Below are 18557 nucleotides of genomic sequence, written 5' to 3' on the forward strand. Positions count from 1 at the left end.
CAATCCATCCTGGAAAGTAGCAGCAGATAACGGCTCAAGTGCTTGGGCAAGATGCATCTCCTGGCTACTAGCTTCAGTCTGGCTCAACCTTGGCTGTTGCAGTCATTTGAAAAGTGAGCCAGAATGCAAGATGCCTCTCTCTCTCTCTCCCTTCCTCCCCCCTTTCAAATAGATGAATATAAAGTAATAAACATTTTAAAAGTTTACAGAAAAAATATTTTAAAAAATTAAGACAGATGAAATAGATCTATGGAACAGGACTGTGAACTCAGAAATAGACACATATGTTTATGGACAATTGAATTCCAATAAAATTTCCAAGGTAATTCAGTGGAGAAATTATATGTTGATTCCAGCAAATAATGCTGGAACAAGTAGATGTCTATACACACACACATACACAAAATGAACTTAGATCCATATGCACACTATAAACAAAAATTGAAAAGGGGTGATGAAACTCAAAGGAAGACTAAAATTTGTAAAGAAAACTTCCAAAAGAAAACAGAGGTAAAACTTGCATAACATGGAGTTATCAAAGATCACTTAAATAGGACACCCAAAACTAACTGGACTAAAATTAGTCTATTTAAAAAATCTTAAAGAAAAATCAAGTCACACAATGAAAAAAAAATTCTGGAAATCATATTTCTAATATACAATTTATATCCAGAATATACAAAGGATTCTCAAAGTTCAATGACAAAACCTTGATTTAAAAATGCAGTGGAAAATTTGAACAGAAACTTCCCCAAAGTAGATAACCAATGACAAATAAGCACAGGAAAAGATGCTAAAGATCACCAGCCATTGCAGAAACACAAATTAAACCAACAAGGAAATGCCACTACTCACCTATTAGAATGACTAAAATTAAAAAGACAGATTCTATTAAGTGTTGGTGAAGGTGTGGAAGATTTGACATTTTTATAGACAGCTATGTTTTTCACTTTACACAGTTGGATGGGTTCTTTACAAGTTACAGTTACAACCACAGTGTGACCCAATAATTCCGGTCCTGTACACTTACCAGGAGAAATGAAAGCATATCTATACGTGTACACATATTCATTACCCATTTATTTGCAAGATGCAAAAATACAAAGGACTCAAGTGTTCCTCAATAGCTTAAAAGCGTTTATTTGTTTTCATTTTATTTGAAAGGGGAGAGAGAATCTTCATCTACTGGTTCATTCCTTAAATGCCCTCAACCACCAAGGCTGGTATAGAGCAAAGCCAGGAACCTAGAACTCAGTTTGGGTCTCCCACATGGGTAGCAGGGACCCAAGTAAAGGAGCCATCACCTGCTGCCTTCTCAGGGTGAGCATTAACAGGAAGCTGGATCTGAAGCAGAGATGGGACTTGATCCCAGGCATTCTAGTGTGGGATGTGAGCATCCGCAACTGCTCTTAACTGCTTTGCCAAACTTCTGCTCCAAGTAAATGGACTTTAAAAAACTGGTATGTATATCCATATATCACAACATGGCAACAAAAAGAAATGGACTATTGATACATACAAGTACATATAAGAATCCAAAAATAATTATTTTGAATTAAAAAAGCTTGACTCCCCCCCAAAAAAACCCACATATCTTACGATTCTATTATATAAAAATTATAATGTGCAAACTAATGTATTGTGATGGACACAATATTATCAATTACCAAGGACTAGGAAATGAAAGAGTATGATAGAGATTATAAAATAGAGACTTTTAGAGTCTATGAAAATATTCACTGTTTGGTTTTATATTCTACATCATCTGATCTTATGGAATTTTATGCTAAGAATTTTCACTTAATTTTATCTGTATGTCATCTGTACCACTGAACTGAAAACAATGACTAAATCTTGTGTGTTTTGCCGTGTACCTTGTCACCTTCACAAGGCCTGGCATATAGTCAAAAGTCAATGAATATTTGTTAATGGTCATAGCATGTTTGTTTGTTTGTTTGTTTGTTTTTGAGAGAGAGAGAGTGAGACAGAGAGAAAGGTCTTCCTTCCTTTGGTTCACCACCCAAATGGCTGCTACGGTGTGCTGGGCTGATCCGAAGCCAGGAGCCAGGTGCTTCTTCCTGGTCTCCCATATGGTGCAGGGGCCCAAGCACTTGGGCCATCCTCCACTGCCCTCCTGGGCCACAGCAGAGTTGGACTGGAAGAGGAGCAACCGGGACTAGAACCCGGAGCCCATATGGGATGGCGGCACTGCAGGCGGAAGATTACCAAAAGTGAGCCGTGGTGCTGGCCATTGGTCATAGCTTTTAATATTCTATTGTCACGTTCTAATTCTGGGGGTGTAGAAACAAAAGGCTTAGTTCTCAGAGCAGGTTGGAATAAACAGTTAAATTGGACATTTTAGGAGCAGTATTTTTCTGAAGGAACTTGATGTATTGAATGTAAAATAAAATAAATCTCTCAGTTAATAAGGAGCAAGGACAAAAAAGAATATATCTCGCTCAAATATAAAAACAAATCATTCTTTGTTTCAAAGTATCACCCTATTGTATTAATTCCTATTTTATGTTTTATTCCTGATTTTATAATTTTTAACAAATAGACAAGTTAGTAAAATAAGGAAATAGTTAAAAAAAAAAAAAGAACTTTACATCATGAATTTAAAAAACACACACTCAACACTTAATCATGTTACTTGAAGATCTAAAGTAAGTCACTGTAAAGTGTGATAATGTTGTGCAACTTAATATCTTCAAATATGCTGGTCAAAGTTTCCAAATCAAAATGAGAGGGAACCAGCAGAGGGGGTTATTCTATCCAGAAAGAGGAAGTTGCATTTTTCTTCCCATTCAAACCACATTCCACATAGAGCTACTTTTTCTTTTCGATCAATGTTAAAGCGCTGAGTTCTCAGCTGAGTTAGAATGAGACTGCCACGGTAAGAGCCTGCCTTGCATCTCGCCCACCACTGAGCGTTAGTCCATAAATCTTTGCTTTTCCTCAACTGCTTTGATTGGCAGCATATTTCCTCTCTTTGCTTTCCTGTGTTTTATGCCAGATGCATCGTTAAGATAACTGGAGAGATGGTGCTGTCCTTCCCAGCCGGCATCACCAGACACTTTGCCAACAACCCATCCCCAGCGGCTCTGACTTTCCGGGTGGTAAACTTCAGCAGGTTAGAACACGTCCTGCCAAATCCCCAACTTCTCTGCTGGTAAATATGATTTTTCCCACTTTTTTTTTTTTGTAGCACTTTGGACTGTTGTGATAAATATGCCTTAACAAGAGAATACCACCGTAGTAAAGCTACTACTACTGCGATATCCTAATGGTCTCACACACAGAGCTTGCACCAGCTGTCCAAGTTTTCTGGGGGTGACTGTCTGTGTAAGGAGAGCTGCATATGCCCATATGTATTTTTAATTATTGTTAATTTCATTGTGGATGTATATGTATTTTTAACAACCAACTATCTCAAGTAGATATTTAGCTTAGTCAAATCTGGATTAGTGACAATGTGTGGATCATTTGTTTAACTTATTATCAATAGACAAGGAGGCGGATGGCTAGGTGGAAATCCTTGTGTTATATTTGTGTCTTTATAGATGAAATGATATTTGAACTGTGAGCTACGCTTCACATCAGTTTGAAACTCTCTTCCGTGAAACTGATGTAATCTCATTGTAATGGTGATTGTTTTTGAAAGAACCTTGCACATAGGACATCAAGGAAGCTTATGCAAATTTGTCTATAGAAACATACTTTTTCATATTTTCTAGAGATTGAATCCGAATATGATGTCTTGCACACATGTGTACAGTCACACAAGCATACACACACGCATGTTATTAGAGTGAAAATGACATCTGGTTAACTGCTGGCCATGGAGTCATTCTTAACAGCTTCTTCTCCATCACCACATGCTAATAGCCCACCAAAAATTTTCTCTCTGAAGTGTCCACTTTCCTCCTTTTCTGCAACCTCCCTGGCCTGTGCAGCTACTGCAGTGCTTCCCCTTTCCCCCCTGAATTCAGTCTTGACCTACTCCAGTACATTTTCACCATCGAATGACCTTTTACAGGGTGAGTTGGGTCTCCTTTTTACATAACCTCCCACTGTGCCCATATTTCACCTTATCCGAGAATCTAAATTTGTCACCATTGCCTTTGAAGCCCCGAGTCCTCTCCCCTGCTTGCCTCTTGGTTCTCATCTCTCACTATCCTGCCCCAGCAGTCCTATGGCTGCACCCGGACCTGTCACTCTCAGAAACTGGCTGGCAGGTCTTGCTGGAATTTCTCAGCCCCAGCACTCCCCGCGGGCCTCTTTACCTGACTGCTCCTCCTCCTCAGGCTCCAGCTCCACTCTGCCTCCCCTGATCAGCCCATCGTGCAACCTACCACTCGCCCAACCAAGCTAAATGATGCCCCCTTGTTATCAGGATACCTTATTCTTTTTCTTTGCAGTATTACTACGATTAATAATTAAGTATCAAGCTTGTGTTTCTTCCCTCATCCATCTCCCCATGAGCCCACACAATCCATGAGGGATGGAACACATCCATTATTTCAGACGCTATCCTCAGCCTCTTCCTCTGTGCCAAGCATCTGATAAGGACTTGAGTGATAGCAGTCAAATGAATGAACAACTCAACCATAATTTAAACAATGTAATCAAGCTAACGTTTCTGTAAAAATGACTGAAGTGTGTTGTCATTTGGAGTCTGAGGACAAATACCTGCATTCATTGTTTTGACTGAATGAGAGCTTTTTTTTTTTCAATATTTACTTATTTATCCAAAAGGCAGAGTGATAGAGAGAGGGAGAGAAAGAGAGAGAGAGAGAGAGAGAGAGAGAGAGAGATCTTCTATCCACTGGTTCACTTCCCCAGTGGCCACAGTGATTAGGGCTTGACCAGGCGAAAACACAGAGCCAGGAGCTCCACCCAAATCTCCACATGGGTGCAGGGGCCCAGATACTTGGGCCATCCTCTGCTGCTTTCCCAGGCACATCAGCAGGGAGCTGGATTGGAAGCGGAGCAGCCTGGGCTTGAACTGCCACTCCAGGATGTGATGCCAGTTTCACAAGCAGCATCATAACCCGCTGTGCTGCAATGCTGGCCTCCTAAATGAGACTGTTTAACTCCAGTGCTGATAAAACACTCAAGGTCTCCCAGGTAATCACATCACTTCCTCCTCTTTGGCCCTTCCTGTGGCAGACTTGATTCCAGATTTTAAAGTGCAAAAGAGGTTGTGCACTGATCAAGATTAAAAATCAGCAAATTCTTCTTACAACTTCCCTCTGTGCTTTTATTGTGCATGTTGAGCCAGTTAATATTATTTTCCAAGGTTTCTCCACGTGAATCTAGGAGTTATGTTGTAAATATTCTCCATGCAATAATTACATCTTTTATTACATGTTTAGGGAATTACATAGTAATTTTAAGGTATATATGCAAAGAAAGTATGCATTTATTATACATTTCTTTTTTTTTACCATGACCAAATGGTGTTTGAATTATTCAAGGATGCAAGGATAGTTCAACATTTTAAAATCAAATGATGCAATTCATTAAATTAACAGCCTGAATAAGAAGTCACATCTGTATGTCATTCAGTGCAGGGGAAAAAAAGCACTTGAAAACTCCAACATGTATTCATTTTTTTATGAAGATAAACTCTTTTTTACTTTTTTTGTAAGGCTTTTATTTAATAAATGCATTTTTCATAGGTACAACTTCAGGAATATAGTAGTTCTAACCCCTACATTTCTTAATGTATGGATTTTGGGAACTGGATTAAGTATCACTCAAAATGTCTTTACTTTCGGACTGACATTGTGGTATGTGGTACGATGCGTTAAGTCAGCACCTGAGACACCAGCATTCCATATTAGACTGCTGGCTCAAGTCCCAGCATCTCTGCTTCCAATGCAGCTTCCTGCTAATGCACCTGTACTTGGCCCAAGTACTTGGCCTCAACCCTGCCACCCATGTGGGAGACCTGGATGGATTTCCTGTCTCCTGGCTTCAGCCTTGCCCAGACCTGACTGTGGTGGCCATCTGGGAAGTGACCAGCAAATGAATGATCGCTCTGTCTCTGTGTGTGTGTGTGTGTGTGAGTCACTGCTTTCAAATAAATAAATACTTTTAAAAATGTTTTTGCTTGGCAAAACATTACATAGACCCTTAAATTATGAATTGCAAAATGCAGAAAGAAGATTCGCATTAGTTTGGACTTTAGTCACTCTCTGTCCTTGACAGTTGTGCCAGGGCAGTGATGGGTAAGCATCTGGTTTTGTTATGAGGCGCTGCAGCTCCACCACCACCACCTGCAACCCTCGCTCTTAAAAGGTAATGGTGACCAAGCACATTTCTTGGCTAAAGCACAAGCCTCTGACAAACAGCAATTCTTACAAACAGCAATTCTCTCATTTGGGATCACTGGGAGATCTCCTTCACGTTAGCAGTAATCCCCCGTGACAGAGGCCAAATTCAGGTTTGCTTCTGCTTTTCCCTCATGAAGAGAGATTGCATGTAAAAGATGTTCAGGAACAATTGTTAACTCAAGGATGAGACTGAAGAGCTCTCGAGTCTTGTTGAATATTTAAGAATTCCATCTCTGCATAAGCACTTGACTGGCAAAGTTTTCTCTGATATTTATTAAAGCTGATTCTCTGAGCAGTTATCATAAACATATGACTTAGCTTGTTTTGTTACTAAACTGAACAAATGAATTTCTTTTAAAAACAGTATAGTTGCAATTTTCCCCAGGTATGAAGATCTCCACTGGATAAATTAATGACATTTTGCTAGATATTCATTCTGAACCTCTGCTGTGGTATAGTGGGAAAGGGTGACCTGTAGAACTAACCAGGGCTGGAATCCTGACTCTGACACTTAATAGCTGTGTCTTAAGTGAGGGACTTCATTCCACTGACCCTCTGTCACTCTTCTTTTCTGCTTCCTCATGCAGTGATAGCTGTGGAAGCTTCGGGTAACTTACTTCTGGATAGCTCTTAGCATCCTTTGCTCAGCTAGACCAAGGGCAAAATCTCAAGGGCCAGAAGTCTTTTCTATCCCTCCCTCCATTCCCAGAGCCAAAGAGCTTTGCCTTGTCCTTAATAACCTTGTACCAGGCACAGCAGAACCTTTCGGTCAACCTGGCCACTCCCTCCCAAGAGACTATGTCTGTTTTTAGGGCCTGGTGTTTTGTTTGTTTGTTTGTTTGTTTGTTTGTTTGTTTTTGAGTCAGCTAACTTAATTTGTTAATTCTGGAGACTGAATCATAACAATATACTTTTGATCTACCTGTATCATTTTTTTCACCCTTCTCTCTTCTTAAATCTCTGATTTTCTCTTGTTATAAACTTGTTCATCTTTAAAAACAAGAAAACAATTATTGCTGTGCAGGGTAGATTTTAATGAAATAGCTTATATTGTATACATGAGTGCCTTTCCCAAAATAAGTGCTCAAGAAATTATAGCTACTATCTATTATTACGCAGAATATTCTGTAAGTGAAGTGCCAATCAATGAGTTGTGTGAAGCTACTGAATCATTTGGGGTCTCAGGTAGTTTGTACACAGTTGCCTGATTCTTGTTAACACTGAGACAAGCTTTTGCAAGATAGATTAGGTGAGCTGTCTGTGGACAGGCCTCTGAGCCAAACTAACAGCTCTCAAAGGGATACAAAACGCATTCATCAGCATGGCACTCTGCCTCTCAATGGTAACTCATGTGACTACCATCATTGAAGCCGCAGGTTCACCTATGCTCTTGGATGCAATATTGTGAAAGCGGAAAGGGGAGCATGGTAATTTACTATCACTCTTTTTCTCCTTAGTTGTGGATAAAGAACATGTTTGCATTTGGCCAAATCTTTAGCTGAATAATTTCTGAGAAACTACTAGTTGAATCAATTTAAAAAAATGATTCTCTTCAGCTCTTTGACTGCATTAACTGATTAATTTAGATGAAATCCTGGTGATGGAGAAAGAGCTATTAAGTTTGGGCTCATAAATAATTCACTCTTTGAAGCAACCAGTTGTCATGATGATTGATTAATATAATTGGGTCCTCACTGAGATTTATAGTAGTGCAGTAGCTCCTTCCTATGAGTATTGATCTATTTACGTAATGCCATTCAGAATTTCCTTTGTATTAAAACCACATTACTGTTAATAGTACAACTTCTAAAAATTGTCAAGATGGATATAGAAATCTGATGAAAACCTGTTTAGATGCTTGTTATAAGATGTTTTTCAACCATTTTTTCTTCCTAATTGAATAGTGATAACACACAAAGTGATGCCAATAGCAAAGAATTCTGGGTAAACATGCCAAACTTGATGACTCACCTAAAGAAAGTATCTGAACAAAAACCCCAGGCTACGTATTACAATGTGGACATGCTCAAATATCAGGTAAGCCTACTTATCTAGCCAAGGTATCTCATATTGTAAATGTATGTTCTAAATAGCTAATATTTAAGTCAATAAAGTAATATTTCTTTTAGTATTATTTAAAAGCTGTAATGTGTAAGAAAAATGAAGCCTTAAAAGACTACTTGGGGGGCCAGCGCTGTAGCATAGCCACAAAGCAGTGCCCGCATCCCATGTGGGCACTGGTTCAAGTCCTGGCTGCTCCACTTCTAATCCAGCTCTCTGCTTTGGCCTGGGAAAGCAGTAGAGGATGGCCCTTGAACCCACCTGGGAGACCTGGAGGAAGCTTCCAGTTCCTGGCTTCTGATCAGCACAGCTCCAGCCATTGCAGCTGCAGCATTCTGGGAAGTGAACCAGTGGATGGAGGACCTCTTTCTCTCTCTCTCTCTCTGCCTCTGCCTCTCCCTTCATCCCACACAGGAGTACCTGGCTTGGATTCCTGGAACTGGTTGCTGACTCCAGGTTCCCGACTCCAGGTTCCCCCCAGTGCAAATGATGGGAAGTAGTGGTAACGGCTCAAGTAATTGCATTCCTGCCACTCACATGGGAGACCTGGATTGATTTCTCCGTGCCCTGGCTATCATTTGGGAGACTGAACAAGCAAATGAGAGCTCTCTATCTCTCTCTCTCTGCCTCTCAAACAAATAAATTAAATTTTTCTTAAAAATTCAAGAGGCATGGGTGCCAAGGTGGTTCTGCTGGAGACCACTGGGCAGTGTTGTCATCTACCTGTACACAGAGGAGCAGCTGGGCCACAGGGACCACTGAGCTCACTTGCCTGCTTTCCCCTCTCAGCACAGTCCCGGCCAGGAGTCAGCTCCAGCGTCAGGGCTGCTGGTGTCTGCGACCAGGCTGATGTGTCGGCGGGCTTTGGTTAGAAAAGTTTTGGTGAAGAGATTCGGCCTGGGCCAGGCATTTCATGTGGGTGGAGGTTGCTCGCCATCGGTGGTCAGCCTAGAGGGCTGCCTATGCACTGCCCTAGCTTTCGTGGCTTTCTTTACTCGTGAGAGGAACCACAGATAATGCTCGATGTGTAATCAGTGAATCTCAATGAAACAGCCTGCTTGAATTTCTGGAAGTTGTGCAAAATAAAATATTATAATTATTGCCTTATCCACAAAGTACAGAGGGGCTTTATCATACAAACTGGTGATCCTACAGGCACTGGTCGTGGAGGAGAGTCTATTTTTTGGTCAACTGTACAGTGATCAAGCAAGCTTTTTGAGGCAGAACAAGTGGCAAGAATTAAACACAAGAAGAAAGGCACTGTGTCCATGATGAACAATGGCAGTGATCAGCATGGATCTCAGTTTCTTATTACTACAGGACAAAATCTAGATTATCTTGATGGTGTTCATACAGTCTTTAGCAAGGTGACAGAAGGCATGGGCATAGCTAAGAAAACTAATGAGACCATTGTTGACAAGGACTTTATACCATATCAAGATATCAGGATAAATCATACAGTGACATCATACAGTATATCACGTGACATACTTCTAAAATTATCACTGCTTTCAGATGACCCTCCTGATTTATTAATTCCTGATTGATTACCAGAACCCACAAGGGGACAATTAGATAGTGGTCATATAGGAGTAGATGAAGAAATTGATATTAAAGGAAGACCAGTGGAAGAAGTAGAAGAAAAAAATGCAGAAAAAGAGGCCAAAACTCAAGCTATTCTTCTAGAGATGGTGGGAGACCTACCTAATGCAGATATTAAACTTCCAGAAAATGTACTGTTTCTTTGTAAATTGAATCCAGTGACCACAGATGAGGATCTGGAAATAATATTCTCAAGATTTGGGCCAATAGGAAGTCATGAGGTATCCAGGATTGGAAGACAGGAGAGTCTCTCTGTTTTGCTTTTATTGAATTTGAAAAGGAAGAAGATTGTGAGAAAGCATTCTTTAAAATGGACAATGCATTCACAGGTGACAGAATACACATGGATCTTAGCCAGTCTCTTGCAAAGGTTAAGTGGAAAGGAAAGGGTGGGAAATACACCAAGAGTGATTTCAAGGAGTATGAAAAGGAACAGGATAAACACTTTAATTTAGTTCTGAAAGATAAAGTAAAACCCAAACAAGATGAAAAATGTGATCCAATATTAGGTGAGGAGCCAGAAGACTCAAAGTCAAGTCACTCACACACGAGTACAAAACATTTCTTTTGTACTCAAAACCCAGCACTGCTCTGAAGACAAAGAAGATGAAGACTACGTGCCAGTCAAAAATACTAACAGAATGTCCACAGGGAGATGAGGTTTGGTTGCTACGAAGAAGAAGAAAGCTGTTGGGAGAAGGAAGAGTGATAAGAGACAGACCTCAGAACTGAAGTCGCAGCCAATCTCAAGAAAGGGATGGCCACAGTGGTAACAGTCACAGACCCAAATACCACACTGTCTCTTATAAAAGGAAAGGAGTAAAAAGAGGGCCCGAAGCACAAGTCCAAAGAAATCCAAAGAAAAATCTAAGTATGGATGAAAGATGAAGAATCAGAAATGAATGGTGAATGCATTTACTTTTTTCTAATTTGGAGTACCAGGAAAGCAGATTATTCAGGTTTTGTGTCAAAGCAACTGAAGACTCTGCTTGTTATTATGGCCCTTTCAGATTAACACTGATTCGATAGGGCAATGAATAATAAGGAATTAGGCGGTTCTTTTTTTAACACTAAATTTATTGCTATACTTAAATGTCCATCTTCAATTTTAAAGTCCTTCACATTTTCAGTCTTTTTTAAAATTAAGTCTTTCATATTACAGAAATACACAGCCATGTATATATGAGGCATAAGGAATAATAAATGTAAATATCTGTGTAGCTATTAGCCAGCTTAAGAAATAGACCAGCACCTACATTTTAGAAGTCCTCTGTGTGCCCTCTCCCTCTCCAGTAATTGAACTCTGAATTTTGTTTGTCATTCTCTTGTTAGGTGTTGTAGTTTCACAATGTATCCCTAAATGCAATGCTAATTTTTGTATGTTTTTGATTTTTATATAAATGGCTTAATGTAAAAAAAAAATTCAAAAGGCATGCCGCAATGAAGTTGCAGAAAATTGCATCAATTAAGATTTTGTCAGTATTGACAAATTGGATCACTGCATTTTATTAAGAGCATTTCTGTATTAAAACTTTATTTTAATACAGATAGAGGTAGACAATCTTTTTCTAGAGTGGTAGTCCTATGAATCAGTCCTAATACAACATGTTAAGAAATAAGTCAACATAAAAAAGAATGATGCAACCTCATATTATACATGAGAACCTTCTTTTTGCGCTGAGGATTGCCCTTACTTCTAATTAGTGCAGATCTAGGAAACAAACCTGTGTCAAAGCAGGATCTTAGAGTGCCTGAGGAGCCGCTGATTTCTGCTCACTTTACTGCCTACGCTATTTTTAGTGCATTGTAATTTTTATGATTAAACGTGTTCAGATTATTTTTGTGTTCTTTGTTTTTCATCATTTAAAATTTTTTTATTTTAATTTTTAACTAGTCTAACAAATTCAATGTGATTTGTAGATATAATTCTAAGAACATAATGATACATCTCAACTATGATTCACCTTTCAATCACCAAAGAAGTATTGATTCTGAATTGGTGCCAAAAAAGAAATACACACACACACACACACATATATATACATATATACATACATATATATATATATATAACACATAAATTTACATGTGTATGTAAATACTGGATATGAAACTAAAAAGTACACAAAATTTACCTATTGTAATATGAGATTCTTGTAAAATATAAAAGAATAGGCAAGCAATTGAATTCTGGAATTAAGTCAGCTTTCTACTTACCACTGTCATTGGGCACTTAACCTTCCAGAATCTCAACTCCTCATCTGCAAATAAAGATAATAATGGCACGTATGTAGATATTTTCTAGTTTATTGTAAGGATTCAGTGGCCTCATCGAGCCTCTCTAAGCGCTTTGTGAAATGTAAGGAGCCCAGTCCTGTCATTGTATCTTGAAGAATGCTTCCAGGAATCCCTTTTGCTGTGGCTTAGCTGTGGTTTTGTTCTTGTTTTTCAACAAAAAAAGGAATTGGAAAGGAGGCCCAAAACAGCATTTTGTGGGCTAGCCCCCAAATCACAGAATATTTAGTTTCTGTGTACCAATAACATATTTCAGAAACTGGGACAATCAAAACCATACTTCCACATATCCACAAAGCATTTCCCCAGGGAGGGGAACTATTTTCAAGTTGAGAACCCCTGCTGAGAATACATTTGGGGAGGGGGGTGGGATTTTGCTCTGCTTTTGGTCTAAATAAATGTACAGTTGCAGAAAAGATTGTACTGCTGACAATATTAAAAACTGAAACTATTATAATGGTCAGTACCTAAAACTGTCATCAAACACCGTATCTGTCATTTTATAAAAAGAACCCATTTCTGGGCTTGTTTCTAGGGCAACCACTCCTGCCTTGTGAGCCCAAGCTGCCTTCAGGACTCTTCCCCATTGGTCCATAGCACAGACACTCCCTAGAGAAAAGCAGCAAAACCACAGTCCATGAGTGAGAGCCCAAGGGCACACACATCCTTCACACGGTCCCTGCAACAACGAATTTACCAGCTTAGGAGAATCTCCCAGAGATCTTTCATCGTCACAGTGAACAACTGAGAAACAGTAACAATGAATTTTTCACTGTGGATGTGGGATTCAAATCGATATTATTGTCTTTAGATAAGGGAAATTGCTGTGGATTCTTCAAACTGGGATTTGTATTGGTCTAACTCACAGTAGAATATAGTGCTTTCAGTTAGACGACATGGATTCAAGTCCTCAATTTGGAAAATCCCAAAAGAGTAACAATAACCTGCTTTTTTGTCTAACTCATCGTTTTGTTGTCAGGGACAAATATGGTAAGAATATTAATAATTAACATTTATTGAAACTCTAATGCCTTACTATGTGCTAAGTGCTTCATATTAAAACCTGTCCTTCCAAGCCGGAGCTGTGGCATAGTGGGTAAAGCCACCACCTGCAGTGCCAGCATCCCATATGGGCACCAGTTCGAGTCCCAGCTGCTCCACTTCCCATCCAGTTCTCTGCTATGGCCTAGGAAAGCAGTAGAAGATGGTCCAAGTCCTTGGGCCCCTGTACCCACAAGGGAAGACCTGGAGGAAACTCCTGGCTCCTGGCTTTGGATCAGCACAGCTCTGGCCGTTCCAACCATTTGGGGAGTGAACCTGTGGATGGAAGACCTCTCTCTCTCTTTGGCTCTGCCTCTCTATAACTTTGCCTTTCAAATAAATAAATACACACTGAAAAAAAAAAGTATTCACATGATAACTTAAAAAAAAAAAAACAACTGTCCTTCGATCTTCCTGACAACCCTATGCATAAATAGTATTGCTTTAATTCCCATTTGCCAGATGAGAAAGTAACTGTGCCTCACAGAGGCAGATTAAGTGGCCAGTCTCGCCCCTAAGACTCATGGCCTCAACTCCTAACCGGCGTGGTGTTTCACCTGCCCAGCGGTGCACTGTAAAACCAGAGCGCCCTGGAGTGCTGAGTGGTTGCTTTTCTGTTTTTAATCTGCAGCACTTGTCCCACTCGCACCCGGCAACTTTCATGGTGCTTTTCCCCGACAGCTGGCTTGTGAGCAGCTCAGACATGACGGCATTCAGACACCTAGGCTCGGTTGTGTGGGAGATAATTGTAGCTTCCTGTTTCGTTTCGGAGGAACAGTTGAGCCTCAAACCTTCTCTTTGCTGTCATTTGGCAAGGTGTCAGCCCAGGGCATTCAGTCCACGCCTCTGAACCTGGCGGTGAACTGGCGGTGTGAGCCGGCAAGCACTGACCTGCGCATAGATTACAAGTACAACACGGATGCAATGAGCACGGCCGTGGCCCTCAACAACGTGCAGTTCCTGGTCCCCATAGACGGGGGAGTAACCAAGCTCCAGGCCGTGCTCCCGCCGGCTGTCTGGTAAGCGTCGCCAGTCCCCAGCACCAAAGTGCTCCTTCTGTGTAAAAGGGCCACAGACGTCTTAGTACGGGAAATCGCAGCCGGCTTGTGTGCTCCGGGCTGGCCTGTGAAACAGAAGTGGCGGCCTCTGTTTTAAGTAGGAAGTAATGTAACATGGGCATGTTAGCGCTTGCACAATGGTCGAAGGGCTAGAGCAGGCTGCAGGCGGGACCACCAAGAATGTTTCCCAGAGTATGTTAAAACTGCAGTGCCAGGGTGGCCGCTGCCCCCACCATGGCCGGTGGAAGCAGGAAATGTACCAGACGTCCGGTGGAACCGCTGGGTTCAAGATCCCACCACGTTGCTGCCATCCAGGAAACCCGAAGCCCCCAGTGGCACCTCCTCACTGCTTCCCAGCACTCACAGGACTAGAGGCTACACACTTCCCACATCTTACTGGGCTGCTGGCCAGAGGAAAACCGGCGGCCGAGAAAGCGGCAGGAGAATGATCTCTGCCTTCCCTATCTCAAACTGTGCATGTGTTACTGGAACCCAATTTGTAGCTATGACCCTAACTATAGGGAATCTGGGAACTGTAGTGTTGTATTTTCTAGCCCCTGGACTATAAAAAGGCACACCAGAAAAGTTATGGTATTAGAAACTGAGCTGATAGTGAGTGCCAACAGCATCTATCACAACGAACTTGTTCTAGAAAGAACATTCCATCGTTCTTTCCAAACGACTATCAGGAGCAAAAGGTAAGACATTTAGAAAAATGTCAGCCAGATGGCAGCCCCTAAATTAGATTATTAACTACACGAAAAACCTGTTCTTCAATCTACATTGTGCTCTAGACGTGTATCTCACAGTGTGGGAGCTAGTTACAGCAAACAAAGGGATAAGAGAACTTATGAGTGTGTGTATAAATAAAGTGTTAAAATTTTAGCTAGATTTTTCATTGCCCATGCTTTAAATTTTACTACATAGAAAAATATGATATCCATTAAACAAAAAATGCATATGCAGAAGCATTTTGCCTTTTTTCTTTAGGAATGCGGAACAACAAAGAATATTGTGGAAGATTCCTGATATCTCTCAGAAATCAGAAAATGGGGGTAATGTAATCATAGATGTATATGATGCGTAAAGCTGAAATGCTTTCTATATATTTGCCAATGATTAACCAAAACACAAACGGTACTAGAAACAGAATATTTTGCATTTATTCATGTCAATTAATAAAAGCAAAACTTCCACGAAGAATCCTCTTCCCCTTTTCTCCCAAGACCTCATATCAAATCGACCATCTCTCAGGCACAGAAGAAGACTTGTTTATGGGATGGGGGTTTGGCACAGTGATTCAGATCCTGCTTGGGATGCCCACATACCAGGGACCACCTGGTTTGAATTCCAGCTGTCTGCTAATGTCCCCCCTGGGGAGCAGCAAGTAATGGCTCAAGTATTTGAGTCTCTGCCATCCAAATGAGAGATCCAGGTGAAGACCCCAAATCCCAGCTTTGCCTAGCCCCCAGTTTCTGTTGTTGCAGGCATTTGGGGAATGAACCAGCAAATGGAATAGTTCTCTGTCTGTCTCCATAGCTCTCCCTTTCAAGGAAATAAATAAGTAAATAAAAAAATAAAGGTGTGTTTCCATTCGTGTCAGATCCATGTTCCCTGATTAGATAGATATTTTTCACTTTCTCTAATATTAATCATAGATTGGAAAATATACATCCTCAGCATGCTCCAAAATTTTGAAATATTTTTTGCCAAATTACACTTTTACCAGTGTGCAAATACAGTTTTCATAATATTCAATAATAAATTTTACTCATCACCATTGTGCCACTATTTCCTACTAAGTTTTATTTGGAATGAGAACTTTTGAATATAATTTTCAAAATCATATTCAGAAGGTTGTGTTGACTGTTATCTTGTAACAATATTCTTTATTTTTTTAGGGGTGGGTTCTTTATTAGCAAGATTTCAGTTATCTGAAGGCCCAAGTAAACCTTCCCCATTGGTTGTACAATTCACCAGTGAAGGAAGCACTCTTTCTGGCTGTGACATTGAACTTGTTGGAGCAGGGTATCGATTTTCACTTATCAAGAAAAGATTTGCTGCAGGTAAGTGAGCTTCATTTGTAAAAATAATGTTGTGTTAATGACTCTTGTCTTAGAAGAAATAGGTTTGGGTTTTCTCATCCTCTTTCCCCTCCCAGTTAGAAAGCAAACCGATTGTTGAATGAAATAAAAATAAGGCAATGTACGGAAAGTCAAAAATCAAAAAGACTCTGGGTACTTATCCTGGCTCCATTTCTTATGTAGAGCTGACCAGTCATTGTATATATTTTATACTTTATATATATTTATATATACTATGTACATAAATGCGTGCAGTGCATATGTATGTGATAAATATGATGTATACATACTTTGATGAGGTTAATGGAGTAAGTCCTACTTTGTTTTTGGCAAAAAGATTAACGCTGTTTACCTTTGAATTCATCTCCCACTTGAAAACTTTTTTTTCTCCGACAAGACTTCATAAATTTTAAACTTGTTGGATTTAGCTGAGATCTCTATTAACAACCATCAAGAATGTAGGTAACAGATGGGGACTATCAATGAACTGAACCTGCCCATATGACAGGTTTCATCTGATGCAAAGGATAGGTTTTGTTCTTTAATTCATCTGGGGGATGGAGGTCCCCAGTACTTAGGATTTTACTTGTGGGTGATTAAGTGGGATAAATCCTTGCTTTATGCCTGCTGTTCTGATGTAATTATTAATTATGTGCCTCTCACTCTCAAAAATTATTTCCAAGTTGGAAAATAAATTCTATGAGCACCCTTCCTAAAGTAAGCTGGACTCTCCCATCCAGAAACAAATCTGACACCGCATTCTGGGCAAAACTCAAATCTCTAACAATCGTTGATCTATGGACACATGGAAAGGCAACTGCACGATCTGTAAATCTGAGAATTGAAACAACCTTTAAGTATTTCACATGAGTACCGCACCCCTGAAGTAGGCATAGTTGGTTCCTAAGTATACAGCAGGAGGAATAGAAATGTTTCTCTTGAATACTCACATTATTAATCTCCAAATAACCTTTTGATACATTGTTTTGTTTTGCAGGGAAATACTTGGCAGATAACTAATAAAACCTTATACAAGGATTTGGAGGATCCATTTAATGAAGAACTGTTGTATGAGAAACAGGTTTTAATTTTGGTTTGGTGCAAACAAACCAGGATCTGCACTTGGGATCTATCAGCTAGGAAGTCAGTGACTTTCAGCAGCGAGTTCCCTCACACAGTACCGTGATGACCAGTCCTACAGTATTTACTTCTAGGTGTAATATTGTTAATGGTTTTAAAATGTAATTATTGTATTTGTAAATTGTACTCTCATTCCAGTAAGGCAGTTAGATACTTGAGTTTTAGCATTTTACCAATCCTGACAAGGATGTAATTTAAACTGTGGTATGTAAATTTAATAGTAGTACTGTTGACCGGCACAATGCTTACAGAGGTAGATTGCATTTTGTCAATATATAAAATTTAAATATAATACTGATAGCTGTCATAAAGGGGGTGCCACATATAAAGAAACTTATATGGAATCAGAAGAAAAAAATCAAACTTACTTTTCTTCAATCCTTAGTATGTTTTACTCTAGTGCTAAATGAAACTTCTATCTTCAGATGTTTAGTGGGTGAAATTCAGAAACTATTTCAGAAAAAAAATTCTAAGGTTGCAGCATATTCAAAGAACAGCATTAATTACCACTTTTTAAAAAGCTTTTTTTTCAAACTGCAAATTTCATAAAAATGCAAACTGTGTAAACAGGGCCTCTTATTTTTATAACTTGTGTAAAAAGGGAAAGCAATTCATATTTAAAGTTTAAGTATATTAAATTATAATCAAGAGTAAAGAAGATGTTGAAGTCTTAACTATCTACCCCTCTTACTACAGTTGAGTTAACATAGAGATCGCTGAATAGTCAACCAAACTGAACCAAAATTGCGATTTTAAGAATTCAGAACCTTCCATGGTCGAACTGGCTGGTGGCTTCTGCACGATTACTCTGAACAGATGGTCTCTGTCCTCCGGCATGGGGGTGACATCTCATGTCTTCCTCTTCGCCCACAGGGAACAAACACTTTGAAACTAAGAGTCTCAGAAACAAAATTTTAGTCCCTTATTTAAAACCA

General features: G+C 39.7%; 1 protein-coding gene and 1 pseudogene across 1 annotated transcript in view; both read left to right on the forward strand.

Annotated features, from left to right (window-relative positions):
• The window catches only part of SGIP1 (SH3GL interacting endocytic adaptor 1), a 229020-nt gene extending 211424 nt beyond the window's left edge, over positions 1–17596 (forward strand). The window contains exons 20-25 of the mRNA XM_062193383.1: positions 3017–3172; positions 8246–8378; positions 14157–14359; positions 15389–15453; positions 16300–16464; positions 17480–17596. Coding sequence (XP_062049367.1) covers positions 3017–3172; positions 8246–8378; positions 14157–14359; positions 15389–15453; positions 16300–16464; positions 17480–17502 — 745 coding nt within the window. The 3' untranslated portion in view covers positions 17503–17596. The remainder of the gene's footprint in view (positions 1–3016; positions 3173–8245; positions 8379–14156; positions 14360–15388; positions 15454–16299; positions 16465–17479) is intronic.
• On the forward strand, positions 8892–10885 carry LOC133760488 (peptidyl-prolyl cis-trans isomerase-like 4; annotated as a pseudogene).
• Positions 17597–18557: the final 961 nt, after the last annotated feature.

This window comes from Lepus europaeus, chromosome 5 (genome assembly GCF_033115175.1).
Source record: "Lepus europaeus isolate LE1 chromosome 5, mLepTim1.pri, whole genome shotgun sequence".
Lineage (NCBI taxonomy): Eukaryota > Metazoa > Chordata > Mammalia > Lagomorpha > Leporidae > Lepus > Lepus europaeus.